Below are 25,160 nucleotides of genomic sequence, written 5' to 3'. Positions count from 1 at the left end.
CTGAACCATTACTGAGAAAAAGGTTAACAGTATAGACAAACCAAAACAATTTCAGGACAAGTGCTGAAATGTCAATACCATCACTGTAGTTAGCCTGTCACGCTTGTAATAGAGTCTGTCCCTACATGTTCTCACAATGCTGCAAAAACTACTTTAGTACCATTTCAATTGCACTTGATAGCACTGCTCTTGAATGCTTAACTCTGTGTAGCAACTCATCCTATTTTATCTTGGCCTGATACAGAATAAAAACATCTGTGACATGGCTGCAACTAATAGCTGATCCTTAACCACAGTTCCACAATGTTGCTAGGGTCTCCTGAGTGACCAAACCCTACAACTGTTCTTGCAATAATTTTTGCTTTGAGCTACAGCATATATATTAGCAGTGGAATATTCTGCTTTAGAGATGCAAAGGGTATTTTCTGGCAGTTGTTCTAATGTTGAAACGTTCTTGCAATATTGGTATCATTTAATTTTTCATATTAGAAAAAAGTGGGACTCTTAAATGCTCAGCGAGAACAGGACAGAAGTCCTTTTATTGGCATATATTTGGGGGTACCTTCTAACTCCAGACAGCAACTTTCACAAAAGTGCCTAGCCTGTAGAACTCCAGGCTAGACACCCCCAATGCAGCACTACCAGCACTGACTGGGAAGCCTGCTTAAAGCACACATGCTGACCTGGACAACTTTTAGCTACAACAAACAGTATTGATGCACCATACTTACAACGACTGAAACAAATCACAGTAATTTAAAACAGTTCAAACCCCCATTTTAGGCAAAACCACTGAAGCTTTTTCTAATGATGATGGAAGCTATGTTATTCCATACGCACAAACAGTTAAATCATTTGGAACATGACCTGAGGGAGATTTGCTGCCGACAGCCTTTGTCCTCTATAGCCCAAATTTCCTAATGCAAGTGGGGTCTTGAGAGACTACTTTTCACACAGCTATTTGTCCAGACTCTTGGAATATGACCTAATTGGTGGCCAGAGATTCAAAATGTGATGCAAGAACTATATTTCTGTTCAGCTTTGTTCATTTTGTACGTTATTTTCTTTGGATTTAACTGTTTGTTAGAAGTTTATTTTATTCAATATTCACTGAAAACAGCTAGTAACTGAGATATCATTTCTTGGATGCGTTCTATACAGGCTGAGCATTTAACTTCTTTTACATTTGAGAGTCCCACTTTTTTCTAATATGAAAAATGAATGTAGTCTAAACTACTGTATTTTCTACTATTTCGTTAGGACTCATTTTTCTGTTGTATTCAACACATGCTGGGCTGCACTAAGAAGGTGACTGACTACTGCATAATAATTCAAAGTCAGGACGCTCTTTCCCCTTCTATTTCACTTGTGTTTTCCAAGACAAGGAATATTTTAGTACTTACAGAACCAAATGGGACTCTAGATAATTCAAAGGGATCCCTGTTGATCAAGTTCTAGCATATGCATGTACACATAGGAATACAAGGTCTACAAAAACACTGGAAATAGATTAATTCAACTACTATATGCAGTTAAAAGCTTTCAATAACCACAGAGTTACTCTACTAGCCTTGTAAACATCAACTCACAGAAGAGTTCAGTTTCAAACTAAGTTACAAGAGGAGTAAGGCAAACAAGGATAACCATATCCCATTTTTTGCCTCTTCTTGCTTCTTCTTTCTGAGAAGCATCTAAAAAACAGCCATAAGGTGATGCCAGGCTTAAAAAAAAAAAAAAAAAAGTACAACAAAGCCAACAAATCCATCAAAATATGATATAATGATTTCTAACAATAAGATGCATATATCTGGCAGTAACATCAGAGGAGGGGTCTTTTTTAATTAAAAGTTAAGCATCAACTTCTGGAATATAGTTTAATTACAACTTGCATGGAAATAATTTATTATGCTTAGTAACATTATTAAAAAACCAGAAAATTAATATAATGTGTTAAATTAGTTTTAATGGGTTGTAATTAATCCTACTTAAAATTAGGAAATCTATTGCAACAAGCTAAAATAAATTAATACAGCACTCTACTTTTCCATGAGGTTTAACAGGTGTCTAGAGAACTCCTCCTAATCCTTAAAGGGTTGAAAACCACATCAAACCTCTTTGTGAAAATTTTCCTTGCTAATGGGATATAAATTTTTGCCCATTAACAGAACATCAATTATTGGATATTTTATGGCATTACGGAAACTCCTCCAAAAACTTAACTAAATATACAAATGAAAATTTTAAAATATTATTCTAATTTTCTATCATTTTGTTTCAGGCCCTACAATAATCTGAAAAAAAAAAAAAGAGATTTGTGCATGTGGAATGTACGCCTACATGCACAAAGTTGCAGGAAAATACTATTGAGTCTGCCATTTAACCTAATACTTAAAGAACTGAGGATAAAATAATCATTTAGATACATTATATGTATCAAAATTAAACAAAATTATTCAATGGTTGCTACTATGAGATCTGAAAAAAAAAACCCAGCAGCTATGATATGAGGGTCTTCAACTTGATGAGAACATATGATGACACTAGAAACAACCACTTCACTTACAATTCATTTACACTGACACTAAGAGAACAGAATAGTTACATTTCAAAACAGTATCACTTTAACTCAACTGGAAGTATAAACTCATAGCTAGACAGGGTAATGTACAACCCTTACTTAGGATAATGTACATTTAAATACAAAATGGAAGATAAAAGAGTATTTATTTTGTGGATCTGTCTTTACACTGTAGTGTCTTCCAGATCTATCCATCACGCAAAGTCACAATAGGGAAATGTGAAAGATACTGTATAATTATACATTATATAAAATGTATATATATAAAATAAAAACTCTATTTTTATATATATATTAATGTTAAAGAACAGTGCTACAACAATCAAACACAATTCATAATTCATTTAGGGAAATGTAGGTCTATTGACTTGGTGAATCTTATTTACATAGTGACTCATGAACTCTTGTACATTAAATGAAATTTCCTGAATTCCAAGTTATGCGACTAGATTAACAGGATAATCATGTTCACTAGAATACAGTACTCATTTCTTCCCTAATTTTTAAACTGAAAATTATACTATTACTTTTTAAATTCAGAAAAAAGTTTACAAAAGAACTGAATTTTTTTACCCATAATTATTATTGCTACATCTATATTACAAACCATGAGAAAAAAAAGCCCTAAAGAGTTGTTAAATTGGGTGCATTTTTTTCCAACAGCCTGTTAAACTTCAGCTGTCTCAACTTGTAGTTATCATCACCAATGTTCAATTTATAAACACAAATTCCAGATATTTCTTAAGTAGTTAATATAGCTTCAGGGATACAAGAAAGTACATAAATATGAACTGTCTGGTACATATGATGGCAATTTTTTTTCCTGAAGATTCAAAAGCAATATGAAAACCAATGAAAAGCATGCTTCTGCTGTGACGCATTCCCCCCAGAAGTCTTACAAAAATTATACTATTGAATAATGTAAACATAAGTGTCAGGTTGCATCTAGAGTAACAGACCACACATTATGGAAGAACTTACAAGAAAAGATTGCCAAATTTCTGATCTGCTACTGATTAGCAGAAGAATGTTATGCATTTGTTCCTAGTTGTAATCTAACCTTCATGCATATTCAAAAGCTAGAGTATATATGCACAGTAACAATAATCTTGCATCATGCTTCTTTACACAGTTTCTTTAGTAATATGGGTCCTAATGAAGATAATTTCAGGAAACTGGCAAATTCTGTATAATTTCACTATACAGAAAATATACCCAAATTTCAAAAAGAACAAACTTGTTATAAATTACAGCTCATACTGGTCCTTGGCCATAATATAATAAACAAGGTACTCATTAATTTTATATTGCTTAACACTTTGAATGCCACATTTCCTTCACATACCTATGTTTTACTAATGTTCCCCTTTTAAAAATGTATGAAGGATTGTTGCTTTGTAGTTCACATTTAAACGCCTTTCCTAGAAGAACACAGAATACCATACTGAACGCCTATTGTGCAGAAATAACCCTGAAGGCTGTATCATAGCAGTATGCAGTAGAAAACCCTTACCAATTTTTCATCAACTGTGATGAGTTGCGTGTCTCGAGTTTGGTCCTGTGCCAGCCGCCATGTGGAAGTGCTCAGTGACCTGCGGTGCAAGACTTGAAGTTAAAAAATGATTCATGCAATGAGAAAATAGAGGCAGACAAATCTTACATAAACAAGTTACTTTAACAATATCCGTCTTGTAAAAAAAATTGAAGAGGGAGAGATGAGGGCACAAAAATCCTTTTTCTCCCCAATTAGTTCTGTCTGCTGAGTTTTTGGCAGACTCCCACTTAGCAGTTCACAACAGGCTGCACTTTATGTCAGCCTACAGGCTCTCTGTCACAGAGAGACTGCCAGTGGCAAGGACTGTACTGCTCTATATGAATGTACAGTAGCTGATTTGTCACGAACAGACAGAAAAATACAAGGCTGCTGCAAGCATTCTGGAACTCTGATCCTTAAAAGGATAGCATCAGAGGAAAAAAATCCTAAATCTATTTGTAATGGTAAAGCTCCAGTTCTACACTTTAACAACTGAATATTAACAAATAAAAAAACGCCAAACCCCAAAACAACACAACAAACCCTAAGCTGATAATTCAAACAAAATTTTCTGGGTTTGAGTGGGCAAAGCTCACGACTGTTTTGCTTCATTTCTATATCAGTATGGGCCACCTTATTTGTTTCCAAGAAATATGATTAATCTTCTTGCATAATTACTAAACCTGTAAGGTACAGACAAAAACACAGAACCCAATTCTACATCACTGAATTAAGAAGTAAAATTTGCCCTTAATTTGCATTATGTCACTAATGTCAGGATTGGGGCCTTTGAATACAAATCATCTTTTGGCAAAATAATGCAACAGCAGGTGAAACAAGCCAAAAAGCCCAATTCTCTGAGCTAATGGTGCGCTTCACATTGAATTAAGGTAATTTTAAACAAATGAGGCACAAAAATGCAAGAATATAGACAACTGAACAGTAAGAGGGACTAAGCCACTTTCATTTCAACTGTTCTTCAGACTACCTGATTTCAGAAGCCAGACATGCTTGCAGATGCAAATGAACTTCGAGATTTTGCCTATGGGATATTTATAATCATACTTCCAGTAATTTAATGCTATTGGTAATGTTTACCTAATTTTTGAGGAGACCATCCATAGGTGCCTTTAAAAATACCACAGCTTTTAAAGCCAAATTCCAAGACTTTCAGAAAATCTGCAGTACTATCCAAACTAACCCTTCCCCACATAAACTATAAATGTTAAATAAATAGTAACATGAAAAGTGTCTCAGGAACAGATAACTTGCACACAATCATTCAAAACCTGTAGAATTAAAAGAGCGTATCTTCTACCGCATTCTACTAAGCCATGGAAAAATGAAGACCTAACTGGAGGAACAGACCATAACACATGTATCTACCATGTCTTCTAATCTCAAATCCCTCCCTAATTTTTGCCAATTCTGGTGAGAATGCATTTGAAGATATGAATTTGAGCATTTAATTAATCTAGCTGCACTGGATTTAACACATTAACTAAACAAGCATTCAATTTTCAGACAATATTAGCATAGTAAAGTTTTTAGGAGGTAAAACTTACACTAGAAAGGAATTTGAAATTAGTGACTATAAAGCCACAAGAACCTTATAAAACTAAGCAACTGGAACAACAGTTCAGTAGTATTTCAAATGCAGATTCCCACAAATCTGTACTTCTAACACAGATTACACTCTACTAAATTACCTTCCATCTGCCAGTAACAACTTCAAAAAATCTCTGCATCATGAAAAACAAACTCAAAGCACAAAGTTTATAGCATCACCCAACTTTGTGACATAGACAAACTTATCTATTTCTATTTAAGATGACAAAATCTGTCTGGAAGGGTACTTTGAAGAACAAGATGAAGTTTTCAAGTGCAAGGGACCACAAGAATTTTATAAACCTTAAAATGATAACCACACTGTTAGCTCAAAATCTGTCCCAGAGAGCTTCTGGCTCAGCACAGCTGTCATTTTTTAATCTGTACATGTAAAGCAATACATCATAAAAATCGAATAGACAGATACTGCAGTATGCTGCAAGAAATGACTCTTAGATGGTCCTTATTAAAAAACACACCAGGAGAGAAGTTATTCTAAAAGCCTTCAGAACAGTAGCATTACACTTGAGTTTCAGTGGTAAGTAGCTGAAGCCACAAACTTTCCAACCTTAAACAAGGCAAAACCATTGTAATATGAAATTAGTTTCTTCCCCACCTCAGTAATTTTAGTCAAAGCAGTATTCTGTGGGTATTCTAGAACTTCACATGATACACCGTTTGCTACACTACTTAATATATGGGCAAAGAAGGGCATTGGATTTTGCAATCAAATTGGTCATTTGTAGATAGAAAATAATCTAAAATGAATCAAGACATTCTCTGAACTTTGTTTGGTGGAGAGGTCTGATGAATATGTAAAGAATTGAGTGTGTCAGGATTTAAGTAATAAGGCTGATCAGAATTGCACTTTTTCTCATAATATAAATGCAACTGGGAACAAAATTTAGCACAATTCAGTTTGAATTTGGTTGTCTGTTTTTTTAATTTGGAGAAGCATTAATCAGCTTTGAAAAGAATAAATGCCATGCCCTTCAGCATTATGTCATTTGACTTTGTTTTTACACAGATGATTGCTCATTTTGGAAATTTCTGTATTTGCAGGAAAAGAAAATAAAAGAGATTTCATACCATTATAGTTAATAGGGAAGAGCAGGATAAAAATCCCACCAGATTAAAGGCGGGCACTCTCTCTGAGATGCCTCTACACTGCATACAGAGGGAGCTGGTTTTTTTTGCAGAAGATGTGTCTGTCAACTGAGATAAATTGCAAGACATCACACCTTACATCTCTCCATGATGTTATAGCTCTTCTTCTACAAAAGCAGACAGACAGTTTACTAACCTCAGTCAACTTCTGCTCCTCTTCATCATTTTTCAAAACCATTCCTCTTGACTACATCATTCTGGGAAAAGCCCAACTGTTACTGGAATTTGCAATCTTGTACATTTCTTAAATGCCCTGCATTCTGTCCATCCCTGGATTGCAATGAGTTGGAAAGAACATACTTTCCTTAAGAACTTAGTATTTGAAAAGTGGTTGAAAACTGACATTTGGACTAGACTAGGAATGTGAACCATAAGTCCATGGAGGGGACTCTGTGTAAAAACACATAAAACACCAGTTTTGCTTTAAAGATGACAGGCTGTTGATACTTCGATTTGTTGCATCTCTCACAGGAAAGTAATCTGGAGCTTAGAAATACCAGCAACTCTGAAATATCATGTGATCTGAAATACTACTATTTAAAAGTTAATAGAAAGTGTTACTTGATTCCCAGAGTGCTTGTTTAATTTTCAACAGGTTTCATTGCAAGTTTGTCCCTAATGTCAGGCACTTAACTGAGGAGATAACCAGGAAACAGACCTCTTTCACACAATTCTCTCTTTTCAAACTCCCACAATGACAAGTATCATTTCATCACTCAAGTTTCCCCTTAGAAATTGTATAAACTTTACAACATTTATTTTACCTTCAAATTAAATTAATCTACAACCTAAATCACTTAAGTGACCACTGAATTTAAACCTTTTATTCTGTCCTTAACAGTAAAGTAATTCTCACAAAATTCCCAATTAATACTTGCCTCTGCGCACTTCCACCTTGACCTTTAGGTAGCTTTTGTGACTGATAAACTTGCAGAAGTATAAAACATACATTTTACAGTTCCATTCTCACAAGGTTCTCCTCCTTCTTCTACTGCTGACTTCCGGAAAGGTAATATGCTTTCTTCCTTTCTCTTTGTAAGCAACGTGGGTCCACGTTATCCCGTTTTGCCTTTTTTTGACTGCTTATGCATTTTTTTTTCCTGTCAAAACATCTTGGGATGAGGCCTTAAGAGCAGGAAGTTCCATTTCTTACCCTGTTCCAAGACTAATCAAACTCTTGATTTAAAATTACTGTATAGACTACTTTAAATAATAATAAATAGACCAGCAATATAATTCTAAAGTTCAGAAACTATACAGAAAGTTTTACACGTAATACCTAGCAACAATAAACCCTGCCATCTTCTAGGCTCATTAATGTCTCATTCGAAACACAGATCAGACAAACTTCCTTCACAGTTACTATCTAATAAACAAAGCACGACAAGACTCCAAGCTGGCCACAGCTCTATTGTGGATCTGCCCAAATATTTTTCTTATAGTGAGCTCCCCTGTGATGAACAAACAAGCTTTTAAATGTAAAAGCCTGTGTTTATTATAATAGTTAGCCTTTTAAAACAAAAAAACCTTCAAAATTATGTAGACAAAGTAAAATTAAGGTTTATAAAAAAAGGTCACTCATGTCCTTTATGATCTTGCAGATACATTAATGTGGGATACTATGGGAAAGTATGTGGCTAATCCAATCTGCAGCTTCTTGGATTATAACCAAGCCTTCACAAGATTTTCTAGTCCCTAAAAAGTTTTTATTTCATCCAGGAGGCCTGGCCATATGGCTGGTGAAGAGGCCACACTTAGTTCACAGGGACTCATAGACAGCAAAATTCTCCTCTTGCTGAATTTTGTCTTTCTGGGCCTCTTCCTTCATATGCATCTGGCATCACACTCCTCCTCCCCAATCCCTCTCTCAAATTTCTGGTCACTCTCTTAATGGAAGATTCTTTCTTTGTTCTCTACATGTTAGTCTGTCACACAGATACAGAGGTGTCTTTGTGTTTCAACAAACATGGAAAACTTGGCATGAACATATAGCAGCTACAGAACTGGCTACAGAGACCACCACTCAAATTGTTATTTGGTTTGCAATTATGAAAGTGGTATTTTCTCCCCCACCCATGCCATTGTGTTGGGCATTTAAATTCCGTGAACTTTACTTACATGATCCTGTATCATCATTTTACACTTATCATTTAATAATTTCTATCATTTATTGTAATTTCATTATACTCATTTCTACAGTTCACTTAAAATGTAACTTTGTGTAATACAATCTTCTCTTTACCATCAATCTGATCCTGGGTCCTGCTTCAGCATGAACTCTGCTTTAGTATCTGCTATTAAACAATACACTTTAATGGTATTTCTGGGTTTCAGTGTGAGGAATTTAAAAAAGGTTAAGGCCACTTTTCTTCCGCAAGGCACAGATCGTTAGAAAGGCACTATAGACCTGAACATTGCATCTAGACTGGGTTATGGCTACAGTTAGTTATTTTAGAGTCTTACAGAAAATCTAAATGTCTTTTATACTGTGTAGAGACAGGAGTAGAAATTTGGCAAAGACTACGTTACACGGTCTTCTTATTAAATATTTGTAAAAATACTCTTACATCAGTTCAGTAAAACAGAACAAATTAATGATGACTACTAGTGAAAATATGAATTTGTAGAGTTCCAAAATTTCTACAGGTAGTGCATATCCTGGAAAAACAAATGCTATGATCACCTAACCACGTGTCTTCCGTGAGAAGTGTGTGCTCCCCTTTCACCACCATCTGCTGTTCCAGCAAAGTCACAAATGGGTTCCACGTCTCTGCTACAAAAATGGAGGGGTCCACTGAGAAGCCACTGGAAGTTCTTCAGTCTTCACTACAATATTTACACCAGCATTGGGTTTCTCGACCACCTTATCCAACTGTGGAATAAGCATATAGCAGAGTTCCTTGTTGTAGGGAACATACGTCTCTTATTCCCTTCTTACATTAGAGGCCCCAGCTCTGTTGATGCCATTCACCAGTTCTGTTGAACTGGAAAAAGCAAACAGTAAAAAAATGGGCAGTGAAAGTCTTTTGTGATATCAGGATGAAGGACATTAAGGCACGTGACTTGAACATTTATCTTGGTAGTTTTGGATATCTGTATTCAATCTTTAAAATTTAACCAATTTGAACTTCTTAAATATCTGCTGAATAACTTATGTCTAACCCCTATATGCTTTTGTTTTTTGACTGCATAAATGGAAAAATAAATAGAAGTCTTATAGAAGAGAATGCCTGCCACAAAGCCTCTGGAAATGTCATGAAGAATCCCCCACAAGCCTAGTGGAAGGTGAGAAGCAGCCATATTTACAAGGCATGAATTAGCCTTCCATGAAGAGCAATGCTGTGACCGGCATGTTACACAACACCGAGATGTGAAAACTTGTATTTACCTGATCTAATTCAGTAGCTGAGATTTAATTCATTGCACACAAAAAAGGCTCCTTAACCTCTTTATGCAACACATCTGACTGTTTGATCTATTAGCACCCCCTTTTGGTCAACTGTTGGACATATGCTAAAGAAAACCAGATATCACAGCACAGGTAATCAGATCACAACATAGAGACGAAACAAAGTCTTGAAGAAAACCTCAGGTGCCTCATGAAAAATGAAGGCAGTCATTAAGAAGTAAGCCTAAATGGTGTTTTAAGTATTCTGATACTGAATGACCAGGGCACCAATACGTGTGAATATACATTATATGCAGGAGCCATGAAAAAAACCATTCAACACATTGAGCAGATAATAATTCTTAGAAAACCAACCTTTTTTAATATTACGGCATTTATCAGGAACAATATATGCTTCACAGTGTACAGCCACTATAAAGACATTAAATTCTGAACAAAAAGAACATGGAAACACTGCCGGCTCAAAACTTCCATAGCATCCAACCTAGTCACACACTGCACTTAAGTAGACTAAAGCCAAATCAGTATAATGTTCTCTCATATAATATACAGACATTAGTGATTGCCTGTTATATGATGTCAAATACGGTACAGATCACAGTATTCAGCCCCAATATAATGCATTTTTATAAAGACAGCTTGTAAAGTTGAACTTGTGAGATATGAACTTAAATAGAGTGGGATAACACTTCACTGGCATTAGATTCGCTATTATAATTAAAGTGGTAAAGACTTAACAGAGTCAATGGTATTTTATTTTTACCAGGACACATTTAGTATTCTTATTATATCCCAACATAAACAAAATATGGAATATAATGCCAAACACTGCCTGTGGAGACCATGCAGTTCTATTTTGTAGTATGAACTGCATGAGTAACTTTCAGGTTTGGAGGAAAAGCAAGCTCCCCATTTATAAATAATTACATTCTCAGACAATATTGGCACATTGTAATTTTTCCTTTGCCCACAAAATGATGTTAAATTATAAACACACTAAATCATGTTTCTGAATGGATGAAAGGAACACCAATTTATTTAATCTAAACTACTAAAATTTCTGTATTAAGTGGCAAAAAAAGATAAATAGAAATAGAAATATATAAACACTGCTTCTACTTGCTAAGAAGTTCATATGAAAAACATTTATATTTATTTTCCAGGTGAGAGTTTGGAAAACAGGACAGGAACTGATTGTGTTTTTCTGTTATGCAAATCTGCATGATGAAAAGAAGCAATGGTCATACAAATGTACTGAATAAACATGAAAATACTTCAAGCATTTGATTTGTGGCTTGTAACTTAGGGTGTATCTTCAAAAGCTAAATGTGAAGTTCACCTGCCTTTAGAAATATTAAATCAGTTAAATTTTCAAGTAGTAAACACTTTATTAAGTAGAAAACAATCAAATTTTAGTTAAGTTCTACTTCAATTATCCTACAAATAGGAGAATGCTATTAACATATCTAGACAACCAAGGCATCAGCTGATCCACAACACTATGCAAACACAGCCATAGTCCTTCCAGAACTACCATAAGACCAGAACACTGTAGCCACTCCTGGCACTCCAGTTAAGTCCCCAGGACAAAAGTCAGCTCTGTTAAGACACGGCTTGAGTTGCCCACCATCAGTTTCCCTCATTCAACCAGCTTTTTCAGGGTCAACAAGGAATGAAGAAGGTTAGCTCTGACATGGTGCCAAGCCTGCACTACCCCTGACTCAAACAGGGCCCATTTGAGCTGCTCTCTAACCAGCTAAGAGAGCTAACACCACCGGGTACACAACAAAGACCAGCACAACCCTTCAGAAGGCTCTGCAACACCGAGACAGTAAGCACAGGCAGGCTCAACCTACTCCTGCAGAGCTACACAGGTCTCCACCATGCTTTTGAGCACTATGCCTTTTAGGAGCATTAATTAGGTACGTACATGCATGGCACAAGCATACACACAATGAAAACAGCTTAAGCTGAGGAATAGTTGAGGCAAAAATCCACAGAGCTAGCTTGTGTTCAAGTCAGCACACTAGCAAGTGAGGGCTTCACATCCTGAAACAGTTCTCTGCAAGTCCCAGGCTGATGCCAGACTGTTTCTCAATGTGCTTGGACATAAACTCAGTCATTATTTGCAACTAAACTTCTGAACAAAGTCGTGCCAGTGCTTCTAGACCCCCATATGCACACGACTTGGAGTATGCCAGTGGTCTCTCCAGATCACAGCAAACAGACTAGAAATGGTTTTGAGAGAGGGGCTTAACATGTTAAGAATAAAATGACCCAAAATTATTTAAATATTTTTGCAGTAGAAATCATAAAACTCATTATGAAAGAAGAGCTGGTGTAATACTTTTACAGCAACAGAATACATAATTTGTAAGATGTCCAACTGCTGTCAGGCAACAGGAGCTCTGAACTAATATCACCTGTACAGTTGCTGACCAGCAATTTCATTACACGCTGGTGTCCAAACCAGAAGACCTAATCTTAGAAATTACCCTCAGATCACAGTCTGAGAACAGCAGGTTCCCCATGAACCAGTGGAAGCCTCTTGTAGGCAAGTTAGCTGAAAGGCAAATAATACTAGAAATGCTGCATAACCCATATCAACTGTCAACTGAATTTTACATTATCCAGTTAGAAAACCTAAAAAAGTTAAAAAGGAACAGGGAAAAGTTATGTAGGGAGTAAAGACAAAATACACAGGTGACATATTAGCTCTGTTAGTGGTTTCTAAATGTCAGACTTCTCCCCCCACACACACATTCAGGCATTCATACAACTAGACAGTAACTAAAAACTGTGCTCTCTTTATAGTAAGAACAACAAAAGTCAAAGGGTTTAATTCCAAAACTGTGAGGAATGAAACTAATGTGCCACAACCCACCTCTGTCTTAGGGAAGTTTATGCACTTTGAACAAGAGCCTTTGAATCATGTAAAACTAAACAAAAAAATGAGTAAAGATCCCTCTGTGTTTGCAAACTGGTTTATGGCATAGTATGGTCCTGTATTTCACCCCTATCTTTTCCTCTTGATTTAGCCTTTCTACTTGACTGCACTTACAGGCTTAAGTAATACTTACTCTAATAATCTAAGCTAATAGCGAGTTCTGTAAAACATGGCATATAAATAAAGGCAACTTCTTTCTTATTTAATGCCATCAAACACCTGAACTGTAAACTACTGAACTAAACTATAGTACAAAAAAAGAGACTCCTTTCAAGTGTTACTGGAAAACTACATCTTGGTTTATAATGGTTCATGAAAGTCAATGCAGTATTTGGCTAGTAAGCCTCAGTTGTTGGGAAGCTATGAAAAAATGTATTTAAGAGCCATCAATTACTTTATGTTTGTAGTACTTCATAAAAGCCACCTAGAGACAGTCAAATGCCTCACAAATGGAATGTGACATACAGAAGCAGGTCACTTTTCAGAACTGTATGGTCTCAGAAGTTTTTCTAGATGAGAATGGGATAATCTAGCTAATATTATTGCATATGGGTTTATTTCACCCTTGCTTTGTCAACTTTGCCTTGCCTCAGCCACCTTACTCTTCGATTTCCTTCCTGACATCAAGCTTTCATCCTCAACTCCTCTTTGAACTGTCGCCATTCCAGTTACCAGGTACCTTAGCTGCTCTCCATTTTATCACACCCCTTAATCGCACCGCAGCTGATTTTTTAATTCTTATGCCTGTCCACTTCATTCCTTTGCTGACGTATTTCCAACTTCCTTTTCACACACCTCTGAGTAGAACAACCCCCATAATACTTCAGTAAATCTTTGCCTACTGAGTTACATGCAGAGCAGATACACCAATGGTGCTATCTTACATGCGAGAATAACAATTTGAGTTTTCAAGTCAGCTTGTGCTCTAATATTAACAGTCTGAAGACAAACTCTGTCAGACCATGCATCAGTACCCTAAGGGCGCTAACAGGTATTAATGGCCATGACCAGCCTCACCCAGAACACCCCCTGCCTGTGGCCCTGGAGCTCCATTTAAGCTCAGCTCTGGGTCTTCAGCCCTTGCTTGAGTGACATCATTAACTGTACCTGCCTCCAGCCCTGGCTCTGGCTTCTGTCTCTGAGCCTGGCTAGACCCCTCACCCAAGCTGCAGTACAGCACCAGTCCTGTTCAGACCCAACTTCAGACACATGTTGCAGCTTGTCTCCAAACCTGTCTCTGGCTCCTTTTGCTCCTGAGTGGACTCCCCAGACAGACCCTGGACCTCACTCATTACTTCACTGTGTCTGACACTGTTGATGGACCCTGTCACCAGCACCCAGATCTCCTCATGTATAGATGCTGTGGGACTGTGCCCTAGTCAGTGAGGGCACTGTGTCTGCTGGGATCACCCTCAGCTTCTTCAGCCTTACCTTCAGAAGCAGCCAGCCCTTGCTGCTCCCTGACACTTCGCTAGTCATTAATTGTTATCAAATTCAGTTTTCTTCCAGTGTATGTGATACATTTGCACGTTTTTCAGCCTCGTTACTTTGCAACTAAAGCAGAGGACTTAATTTTTATGTAGTCTCTCTATAATGATCAATTTTAAATCTTACCTCTTTAAATAAGCACAGAGGTTGTTTGTTGTGGGTAGCAGTGTGATTAATCAGCTTCTACAATACACATCTGTCTTTAGCTTAAAACAAATGGTTGGCTGTAATGTAAGCAACCTATGCAAGTGTCTCCAACAGAAGTTTTAAAAAAATTAGCACATCAAACCTTTAACTGCTATTCTACATGCAAGTGCAAGAAACAATTACATGGCACCAATTTAGGAAAAAAAAAAAAAGTCCTTTCTTCTAGAGAGTACTGTATCGGCATCTGCAGTCTTGGGACAGCAACTCTTTAAATTGATGAAGGATAAATTATTGTGGATTATAAGAGTAATATAATGAAACTGCCAAGCTACTTAAATGAAGTCTACTTTCCTGTTGTTCCACAATTATCTTCATTTTCTTTCCATTTACCGCTATTTATTAATATAACCACACCTTACAAGCATTTTTGGAGAATTCACCTTTGAGAATAAAAATAACCTCATCAGCTACCCTATTTGTGTGTTCTCTTGTACTCATACACTGACCCCCTCCTCCTCCACCGGTACTATTCTTTCCTTTTGCTAGTCTCCTTTCATATTCTTACTATCTGAACAGCTATTAGGTCTCTGAAAGGAGACTGCTAGCCTTGCTATTGCTCACTCTTTTCTAAAGTGGAATAAACCCTTAAGGCAAAACTGGTGCTTCAAATGCAAACCTTATTCTTGAATTCCAGTTCAGACAACAACTTTCAGATTATTTGTCTCTTTCTCTAGTAGGCACAATCAACACTGACATATGACAAAACATCACTGCTGCAGAATCTCCCTTTAGATAACTTACACAGCACATATAAATACTCCCTGAATACATGACAGAACAGTCAAAGCTACTGCATGAAGAGCTCTCCGTTTTTTTCATTTAAAATGCAATATTTTATATAAAATACATCAAATCTGATTTTTAAAAAATAACGAATAGAAGCTGTTTATGAAATCTTCCATGTTAACACTCCAAGAATAAGCTGCTGCAAGAATTGTTTGCCCACACACATTCTGGAGCTGCCTACAGTCTGTCTAGTTGAGTCAAAAGTTAATTTACTTCCTCAACATCAGTCACAGGTCAAGGGAAGATGAAGACAGACAGAAATTATTGCAGTTAGAAAGCAGCTTGTTAACAAAATGGTACCTAAACATACTGTTATACTGCCAGGAGGGAACAACTGCACTTGAAACTCAGTCAGAAATATGCCATTCATTTCTTAGGAAATATGGAAATATGCATTATAAAGAAGGTAATGTTAACTGTTCAGCTTGCCTCCTGCTAGTTTAACAATACCTTTTATTAGGAACAATAAAGGATGTGGTCTTAAGATCTTACTTTGTAACACACTCAGAATCATATTCTTACAAAAGAATTTTAAAAGCTTATCAAGATCTACTATATTGTCATGAGAATGAAAACATGTATACAGATAAAATGTGTAAAACAATAAGGTCTTAAGGATTATACAAATTTACTGAAACATAAAAGGATAAAAGAAGATTTTTATTTTTTTTAATTTGGGATTTTTTTAAACCATCTGTGAACAGATTCAAGCTTCCCTACTAACTACATAAGCCTCTCAGCATTTCAGCCTCTCACAACGGACAATTTCATCTATAACAGACAATTTGGCCCACAGCAGAAAAATCAACAGCTGCCTGATGGGGTGGGATCTTTAATTTCTAGTTTTTCTCAAAATACGAAAAAGTTAATTTCAGGCCCTACGGTAACAAAACAAACCAACCAACCAACCAAACAAACAAAAAAAGCAAGCAGACATGGTTCACTCACAAAGAACCAAAAATGCACAAGTTTAAGAACAGATATTTTCCTGCATCACAAAGAATCGCATGAAACGTAGCAACTATGAACAAGACTCTGTTAGTCCCAGACGGAACATTGCCTTTTTATCTCCAGAAATTTACCTTAAGCATAACACTGTTTTCAAGCATGCTTAAAGTTCACAAATTCCTCTACACAAAAAAAAAAAAAAAAAAAAAAAAGGACAGAAACAGTCACAAGGTTGGGGATGATGAGAAATTATTATCATACTAAGTAGATGATTTGTTCATAGAATAAGTTATATAAAGACGTTAGCAAAAGCAACATTCAAAATTTAGAATGCAGACAAAAGCTAAAAATATTAACCGTATTAACTACAATTAGATTCCATTCTCACTATTCATCAGCGTGTGCTTAACAACAGGCGAGATTTCCCACAGTGCCACAAGGAAGAATTATTACATTGCTCTAATACACTGAGAGCTGTACATTGGTCTAATAATTCCTACTGTTTATTTGATTTGCATTTATTTCCTCCCCAAAAAAGAACTATCAGATACTTATTTTGCTTGTGTCTAGTTGAGTCAAAGACCAAAGCAGCATGTTATTGAGGTAGATGGTATCAATTAAATTCTCAAATTACTTTGGGTTTTGGAACTTAACTTCTGAATCTCACTGGCGCACTTTGATAGTGCCTGTTTTTGTGAAGAACAGCTTTGAAAGTGACAGTTCCTATCAGTCAGAAATACAACTCAACCCAACTGTCTTCTGGGCTTTTCCAATCATATATAAATATTGCACCAAGCTGAGATGTATAATGGAATAACAAGATTAATTGAGTCATAATGCTCAAACCTACACTAAGGCAACATCAAGGTCATTTTTGCAACCCAAAAAGTAGTATTTTTCCAGTATGAGTTAAACCTGCTGAACAGTATATATTAAACCACCACCACTAAAGCAAATTTTATTATTTTGTTAAGATAGATTTGCAATTCTATCTATTGACAGCTGGCATTTGAATTCCCCTTCTCCATGTATCCATATGGCATTTCATAATCTTCCTATAAATTTCTTTATTTATTTGACAAAAAACCGTGCTTGAAGTCATTGTAACAAGTTCTACAAATACATTTCTCTCAATCTTTGAGATACCAAAGGAAAATAGGAAATACCAACATGAAAGCCTTTTCCATAAAAAAAGTCTGGTGTTTTGTTTTGAAAACAAAGCAAGTGTCATTTTCAAACAGTGTCAGAACCTATTTTAAATTGTTTAGTCCCTGAAGGAAAGTATTATGTCCTTCTGTTTTAGGATACTAGTGCCAACAAATTTCACATCTATCCTCCAAGGCTTTTTTGTTTGGGGTTTTGTTTTGTTTCGGTGGGGTTTGGGGTTTTTATTCCTACCTCCACTCCTCTTCAAATCTTCAAAGTACAGAGATTATTAGGTCCTCAGATCAGTAGATTTACTGAAGAAGTTATTCTAGCATATAATAATGCTTTTTTTAAAGATATGCCAAACTTTAGGTAGGTGACCTGCAGTTTTGAGCCAACAATGACTAGTTACCACAGACGTGGTAAGAAGAAATTTCAGCTGTTCTACTGCAGAAGCAAACACATCACTTAATTTACTAGTTACCTTTCAACACAAACATACCTTAAACGTCTCTCTGCTTGTCTCTGTTAAACCTCCTCTTGCTGAAAAGGCTGTCACTCCTCCCCTTTTCGGTTTCTAATTCCAAAAGTGAAGGAACCAAATGTAATTAAAATAAGTCATTCCATGCTATATGCCCAGTAACAGCTATTTAAGAAGCCTCATCAGGAACATTCTGCTGTCATAACACCTGCACTACTTACTTCTCCGTAATTACAGTAGAAAACCAGCCATTTCCAGAACAACACATCTCTCCCTTGCCCCCATTCTCAAACTTTGGCTCTCCCAACCTCTTTTCCCTTCTGCCACTCTTACTTTCACATCTTTCTACCCATTCTTTTCCTCACCTAGACCAATACTGAAAGTACTTGAACTTTAAGAAACATTATGGGAATCTCATACAACTTTAAGAACAAGAATGATCTTGATCTTAGCTCAGCCAAGTTGTGCATTAGAAGAAGGCTAAACTAAATGATACATGGTATTTTTCACTTTTTCATTTCCCTAATCTGTGACAGAATTCTTCACTTTGACAGCAACATCCTACTGTTCCAATGTTTCATTATATCCAACATCTTTGTTCCTTCAAGGGGGCTTTCCAAAGCTTCCTCTTTCCATTTTAAAGGAAACGGGGAGCACTCCTACACCCTACTTCCCCTAATACCAAACAGACAAGCCAAAAAAGGAAATCTAAAACACCATTCTGGTTCACCAGAGCCACTCTCACCTCATAATACAGGTGCATATCCACAAACAATGCACCAAACATGAATAAGGCAGTATGTTGTTGTGCCATCAGTTTTCACAGGACAGAAGCAAGTAGCGGTGAATTAGCAACTTTGAGATCCTATGTAAAGTACTGCAAAAGGACTCAAGTCATCCTACTTGCCCAAAATCCACTCTCTCCCTCAAAGCATGCAAAACTGATGGGGAAAGAGGACCTTCCTTCAGAAGAGCCAGACACCAGATCGTCATAAAAGGACACGTGACATAAAAAATAAACACTGGTGACACTTTCAGTCAGTGAATATGCAAGATTTGGCTGCTAGACCCTCTCTTATCCACACAATCATTATTTGAACAGTGTGGACAGAGTCAAAGGGATTGGGTTTTAAATGAATTATACACTTAGATACATGGAACATATACTTGTCCCAAACTACTGCTTCAGGCTGTCTGCAAGATCAGATGAACACTCAGTGCTGCCTGGAGTCTTGTTTTTAAACTTATGCTCATTAAGTGTACAAACTGCAACAGTTTTCATCTTTTTCTCCCCTCGCTATGTCCATTTGTCTCTCCACATCTTTCACCTTGAGTCTGCTCCAAGCCTCCACATCACCACAATCTTATGACCAAAAAACTCCCTGGAGTTTTTATTCTGCATTTCAGTTTAAAGTTGTATTACTGTGTTGTAAGATAGTCTGATTCACTGTACTTTCTCCGTTATGCATTAAAAACCAAATAGACATTCAAGATAAAATCATAAAATTCAAGTTAAATATATATTTTATAAGGTCTTTTCCCCCTATGAATAACCCAAATGAAACTATGTACAAACACCACTTGGACAGCAAAGGCAAGACCTCAAAAAAATTTTTCCCCTGGTCTTATCTTGAAATTTTATTCCAGGTACTGTTTGCAGATGCAGTTAGCCATTAGAATTAATTCTGACAAAGGTAAATGCTGCAGAACTATTTTTTTAATTAATGCAAACCAAAGTTTCTGATGTGTCTGAACCTGACACCACCACACATACATTATCCTGCACAGTATATGAGAGTAAGTAGCAGACATGCATTACAGCTGGATGACATAATAAGTAATACAACTGCTGCAACATGCCACTTAATCCAAACTTGGCAAAAATGTCACACTGGCTAGCACTAACACTGGCTAAATAGCACTTCTATTCACCAAACGCAGTCAGAGCTTTGTGTATCTTCATGTAGCTCTCTGGTCTACCCAGGTCCAGATCTGGGAAGCCTACTAAGCCCTGTTTTAACGTATGACTTAGAATGAACACGCAACAAAAACGCCAACACTATTTTGAAGAAAAAACCACAACAAACCAAACAATAACACAAAAGAGTAAGCTAATTATCTTGAGGGGAAAAAAACCCAAACTTTTCTTGAAAAGTTAATGTTTTCTCTATTATTCATGAAAAAAGCAAGATAGGAAATAAAACAGGTTTGTTTTACACTTTCTAAGTTCTTCATTTTCCCACAAAAATGGCTTTCCTCTCTTTTTACTGAGGGGGAAACTTTCTTATGTATACGATAATTGCAGAGTAAGATTTAAATGGCATCCTACATTGCCTCATTCTCTTGAGCACATAGCATGAATTGAGTAACAGGCTTTCTACTGCACAAATGTCCACAATTCTTTGCTTTCATAACCTCAGGTATCCATTTATGACGAACTAGCAAACCATTTGCTATCATGTTCAGAGTCTTTACAACAGAATTACAAGAGTAAGGTAATACATTTTGAAGAACCATCATCTATCACTGAGAACTGACATGAACAATCCATTATCATGAAATGTACGGACTGCATGGCCAGGTATTACACCTGCACACACAAAATACTCTGCTTCTGCAACAGAAATTAGTATGTTTGTATCCTGACTGTAATACCTTGTGAAATAAAGGGACTCTCTGAAATACTAAGTGGTTTTGGAACAAATAGCCGATTCCCAGTTCAGTAGAAATTTGTTGGAAGTTTTCTTTTCTCATGTCTACCTACCCATATCTTCTAATGCAAGAAGAGACTGCAATCTTTCCCAAGACAAGATATTTAGAATTCCCTCCTCTGCTTTCCTCCAATTCACATGAAACTTAAAGAAATGTAACTGTATTATTTAAATTATACCCCTTAATCAAATCTTGGCTGCAGATAACTAAGAGGTAACACTTGAAGTAATTAGGTAAGACAGACAAACAAGGTACAACTTTCCTCCTGAAAAGGTCAAACGCGGAAGAGCATGTTCAACATCATTTCAAGCTCCTGGAACCTTGACAAATCTTACAGCACGAAAGCTTTAAAACTGTGATCAAAGCAAAAGAGGCACTGCTACTTTCTGTATCAGCTCAAGCCAGCTGCTGATGGTCTATTAGGCTTACCATCAGACAGAATAATGATGGACTCAGTAAGCACTGCTTCAGTGATTTAAACTAGGCATACAGAACTTCATAAAGATATGAGGAATGTTGCTGCATGTTCTCTTAAGTTTGGACTGAACACTTATTTACTTGTTGTGTTACCAGTAGTCAGTTCAGAATCATCAAGCAGCTTGGGCATGCATATTTTGAAGGGCTTAAACATGTACTGATAAATTCAATCTTTGCGTTAGAGGATGTCATAATATTTGTAAGAAGCAAATATAACTCCTGGAAATCAGAACAGAATCTCTCTTGTGACTATTGGAAAGTGATCTTGGGAATTGTTTTCAAAATCAGAGGGCAGCTATATTACTCTGTATTTCCTAACACTGGAGAACTACCAGAAGTTCACATGCAAAAACCTGCAAAAAACACTGCAAATAAAACTCCTACTTGAAGGTTTTAACTTTAATCCTACAGTGCTCAAAGAATAAGTTGTATTACTCTCACAACCTAATTGAGGCAAATAACATGAAACTAATTTAACCAAGTTGTACCAAACTTGACCAAACTTTACTCTGAATCTGAGTAAACAAAAGCATAGTGCTGAAGTGATGGAAGAATCATTCAAATGCCCTCAGAGTTGACAATTCCAGCATCTTCTTCAGCCATCTCCTAAGAACAGTGTTAACTTTCATTGTTAGTAATTCTAACACCTGCATTTATTTTAAGACACACATCTAGTTAGCATACTGGTATAGTACATTCTTTCTACAGATTGACAAATACAGATTACTCCAATAATAAATTAACACAGACAAAGACTTCAAATATCCTCTGAATTTGTTGTAACAAAGAAGCTACTTGCACCAAACAGTATCTGTCAAAATACTTTTCTGAAAGGAAAACATTATCGCAGGATCTGTATATCCAATTGCAATATATGCTGCAAACCACTGGCTTCTCAAAGAAGCAGGCTTTTGGATAGTTGCTGATCATTATAACTGGAAAATAAGCTTAAGTGGTTTGTATTATAAGACCATTCACAATTCTGTGATGTAGCAAAATTCCTTTATCCCCTTTTTACAAAATGAGATGTGAGATACTAAAGCTAGAAATGGAACTTTGAGCCATCTACCTGTCTACTGAAATTTATGATACTGCAGTCACATAGATTTCTGGTAAAATACAAAGGATTATATGGTATATAAGAAAGGTATCCACAAAGGAAAACAAAACAAACAGCTGCTTTCAAGCAGCATAGACAGTACAGAAACAAAAGCTACACTTTCTCCCATGCATCTCTATAATTTTATTACCTCACTATGAGCTGCAGGAGGACATCTTGAATTTAAAATCTAGAGCTCTGAATCCTTTTCTGTAATTATGTACCTTGATTCTCCCTTCCAAGTAGGGACACTGCAAAGGCTGTTTAACAATACTTTTCATATAAAACAGTAACTGAGAAGAGGAAAGATGATTAAGTAGGCACTGAAACTTAAAAGAAAATAATTAATTATTTTACAAAAATTATGCAGTGGATTACAGCCTTAACCACTGCTTCATACTGCCCAAACTGTCTTATTCTGAAACATCTTTTCCTTGTTCCAAGGAAAATTTTTTTCTCACTCTTCCAACATGCAATGATTGCAAAGATGTATAAAACTAAATAACTAGAGAGACTTCGAGTGCTCTTCCCTCCCTCTTCTCCAAGAAACCTGTAGATTTATGATCAGGCCACTCTCCTACAGAATGTGAGGCGTAAGTTCCAGTCCCTCTCAGGCAAGTATCTTCAACCTCCCTCTTATTGAAAATATCCAAGGACACTAATGCTTCAGTCTCTCTCTGTGGCAGGGAAGGAACCTAAGGCACTATTTCAAAGAAGAAATTTCCCGGAAGACATGCCAACTTAAGAGTCCCTACCTCATGAACAGTTCCCATGCTGTTCATTCCCATCCCTGCTACGTCCTACTATTTGTTCTGGAGTAACTGCTTAAAAGGTAGAGTGGCAAAACTTTAAAACAAACAAAATTATTTTCAACCTGAATCAGTTGACTGATCCAATTTAGTACATGGCACAGGCAACAGTTGTGTCAACACCACAGAGGACTAAAAGAAGGGGAGAAACAAGCAGTCAAACATGAACAGTGAGTTTATGCATTAGCATAGAGAAATTCCTAAATTCATATTCACAGATTCCAAAGCATTTTTATGAGACTGAGGGTTAATCTTTAGCACTGTAAATGAGGTGCCATTTTGAGAGGGAGGAAGCAGCCATAACTGATGGGACAGGCAGAACATAAAAAGTGGGAAAAAAATAGTATGGTCACAGTCCTTCTTTCTCTCTGTATGTGTGTATCTGTGTTTTATACATACATATATATATAAGTGTGTGTATGTATAAAGACCCCACAGATTTAAAAAAAAATTATTGAAACTATCTTGTATGCATATTTATATGTAAAGATTTAAGTAGCATGGAAAAGCAAACCCTCCAAATCATAGTTAATTGCACTGAACTATACTTTTTCTCCTGACTAGAAGAAGTCTTACAAAAATCCTAGTCCTGTGACATGCACAGAAGTGAACACATGCACACATCTTCAACTAGAGCCTGGGTCATGTACTGGACTTTCAATGCAGGTCTCTGCATTAAAGAAACAAACAGCAAAGTGCCACCAAAAATTATAAACTGACTTCCCACATTATTTCGAAGAACTGGTGAAAGAGTAGCTACGCACCTCCTGAAAAAATCAAGAGATCTCGGGGAGACGACAGAGAGGAAAAGCTACAGGGTACGGAATAGGGCAAAGGGGTGCAAATCTGTCGGAAGACCGTGCCGGCGATGGAAGGAGCCATCGTCCTCTCCGGCTCCCTGCCCGCCACCCCGGGCACGGCGGGGCTCCCCTGCCGTTTCCACCAGCTCCCGACCTCCGGGCGCCGCAAGGACACCGGGAGGGCGGTCGCAGCGAGGCAAACAGCAAGGACGGACACGGACGGACACGCACAGCCCCTCAGGAAGGCCTCGGGCAAGGGCCGGCCGCCAGCCCGGCCGCCCCCCGCTCGCGGCCGGGCCCTGCGCGCCTCCCCCTCCCCCTCCCCCCCCCCGGCCTAGCCCCCGAGGCGGCCGCGGCGAAGCCCTAGGCCCGCGTCAGCCTCCTCGGGAGCGCGGCCGCCCCCGCGGGCCGCCGCCATGCCGCTGGCAGCGGCGGGGCCGGCCGGCCGGCGGAGCGCCCGCGGTGCCCGTTACCTGGCCGGCGACAGGCGGGCCGCGGCGGCCCCGCTCCTCGCGACAAGGTGCCTCAGAGCCGCTGACATTGAGAGAGCCGCCGCCATGACGCTCGCCGCAGCCACTGGGAGACGGCGGCGTCGCAGGGCCAAACCTCCTCCGCCCAGACAGGAAACGCGAAGGCGAGGGCGGAAAGAGAGGAGAGGAGAGGAGCGGCAGCGGCGGGCAGGGAGGGAGGGAGGGAGGGGGTTAGGGTGCGATGGCGAGGCGGCTGGGGAAGGGGAGAAGGAAAAGGGTGGGGGGCTGCCGAGACCCCATCGCCAGCACTGAGGAGGGCCAGGCCTGATGACCGCAGGCCCGTGGAGGAGCCATGCACGCGTTTGGGGTGCAGTTGCCCCTTTCCTCCAGCTACTCATTCGGCCCAGAAACGTCTTCTGGCACCTTCGGGCGTGACGCCATCTTCTCGACGGCAGGGGACGAGCGCCCGGGAGGGATGGGGCAGGCCTACGGGC

The 25,160-nt window shown here is 37.8% G+C and overlaps 1 protein-coding gene across 1 annotated transcript in view; it reads right to left on the bottom strand.

Annotated features, from left to right (window-relative positions):
• The window catches only part of NDUFS4 (NADH:ubiquinone oxidoreductase subunit S4), a 49,052-nt gene extending 24,222 nt beyond the window's left edge, over nt 1–24,830 (bottom strand). The window contains exons 1-2 of the mRNA XM_069777509.1: nt 24,670–24,830; nt 4,092–4,170 (exon numbers count right to left, since the gene is read on the bottom strand). Of these exons, the coding sequence (XP_069633610.1) occupies nt 4,092–4,170; nt 24,670–24,755 (165 nt within the window). The 5' untranslated portion in view covers nt 24,756–24,830. The remainder of the gene's footprint in view (nt 1–4,091; nt 4,171–24,669) is intronic.
• Between the last annotated feature and the right edge of the window lie 330 nt (nt 24,831–25,160).

This window comes from Haliaeetus albicilla, chromosome Z (genome assembly GCF_947461875.1).
Source record: "Haliaeetus albicilla chromosome Z, bHalAlb1.1, whole genome shotgun sequence".
NCBI classification, from domain to species: Eukaryota; Metazoa; Chordata; class Aves; order Accipitriformes; family Accipitridae; genus Haliaeetus; species Haliaeetus albicilla.
Note: the sequence above shows the minus strand (reverse complement) of the source record. Positions and strands in the feature narration are given on the sequence as shown.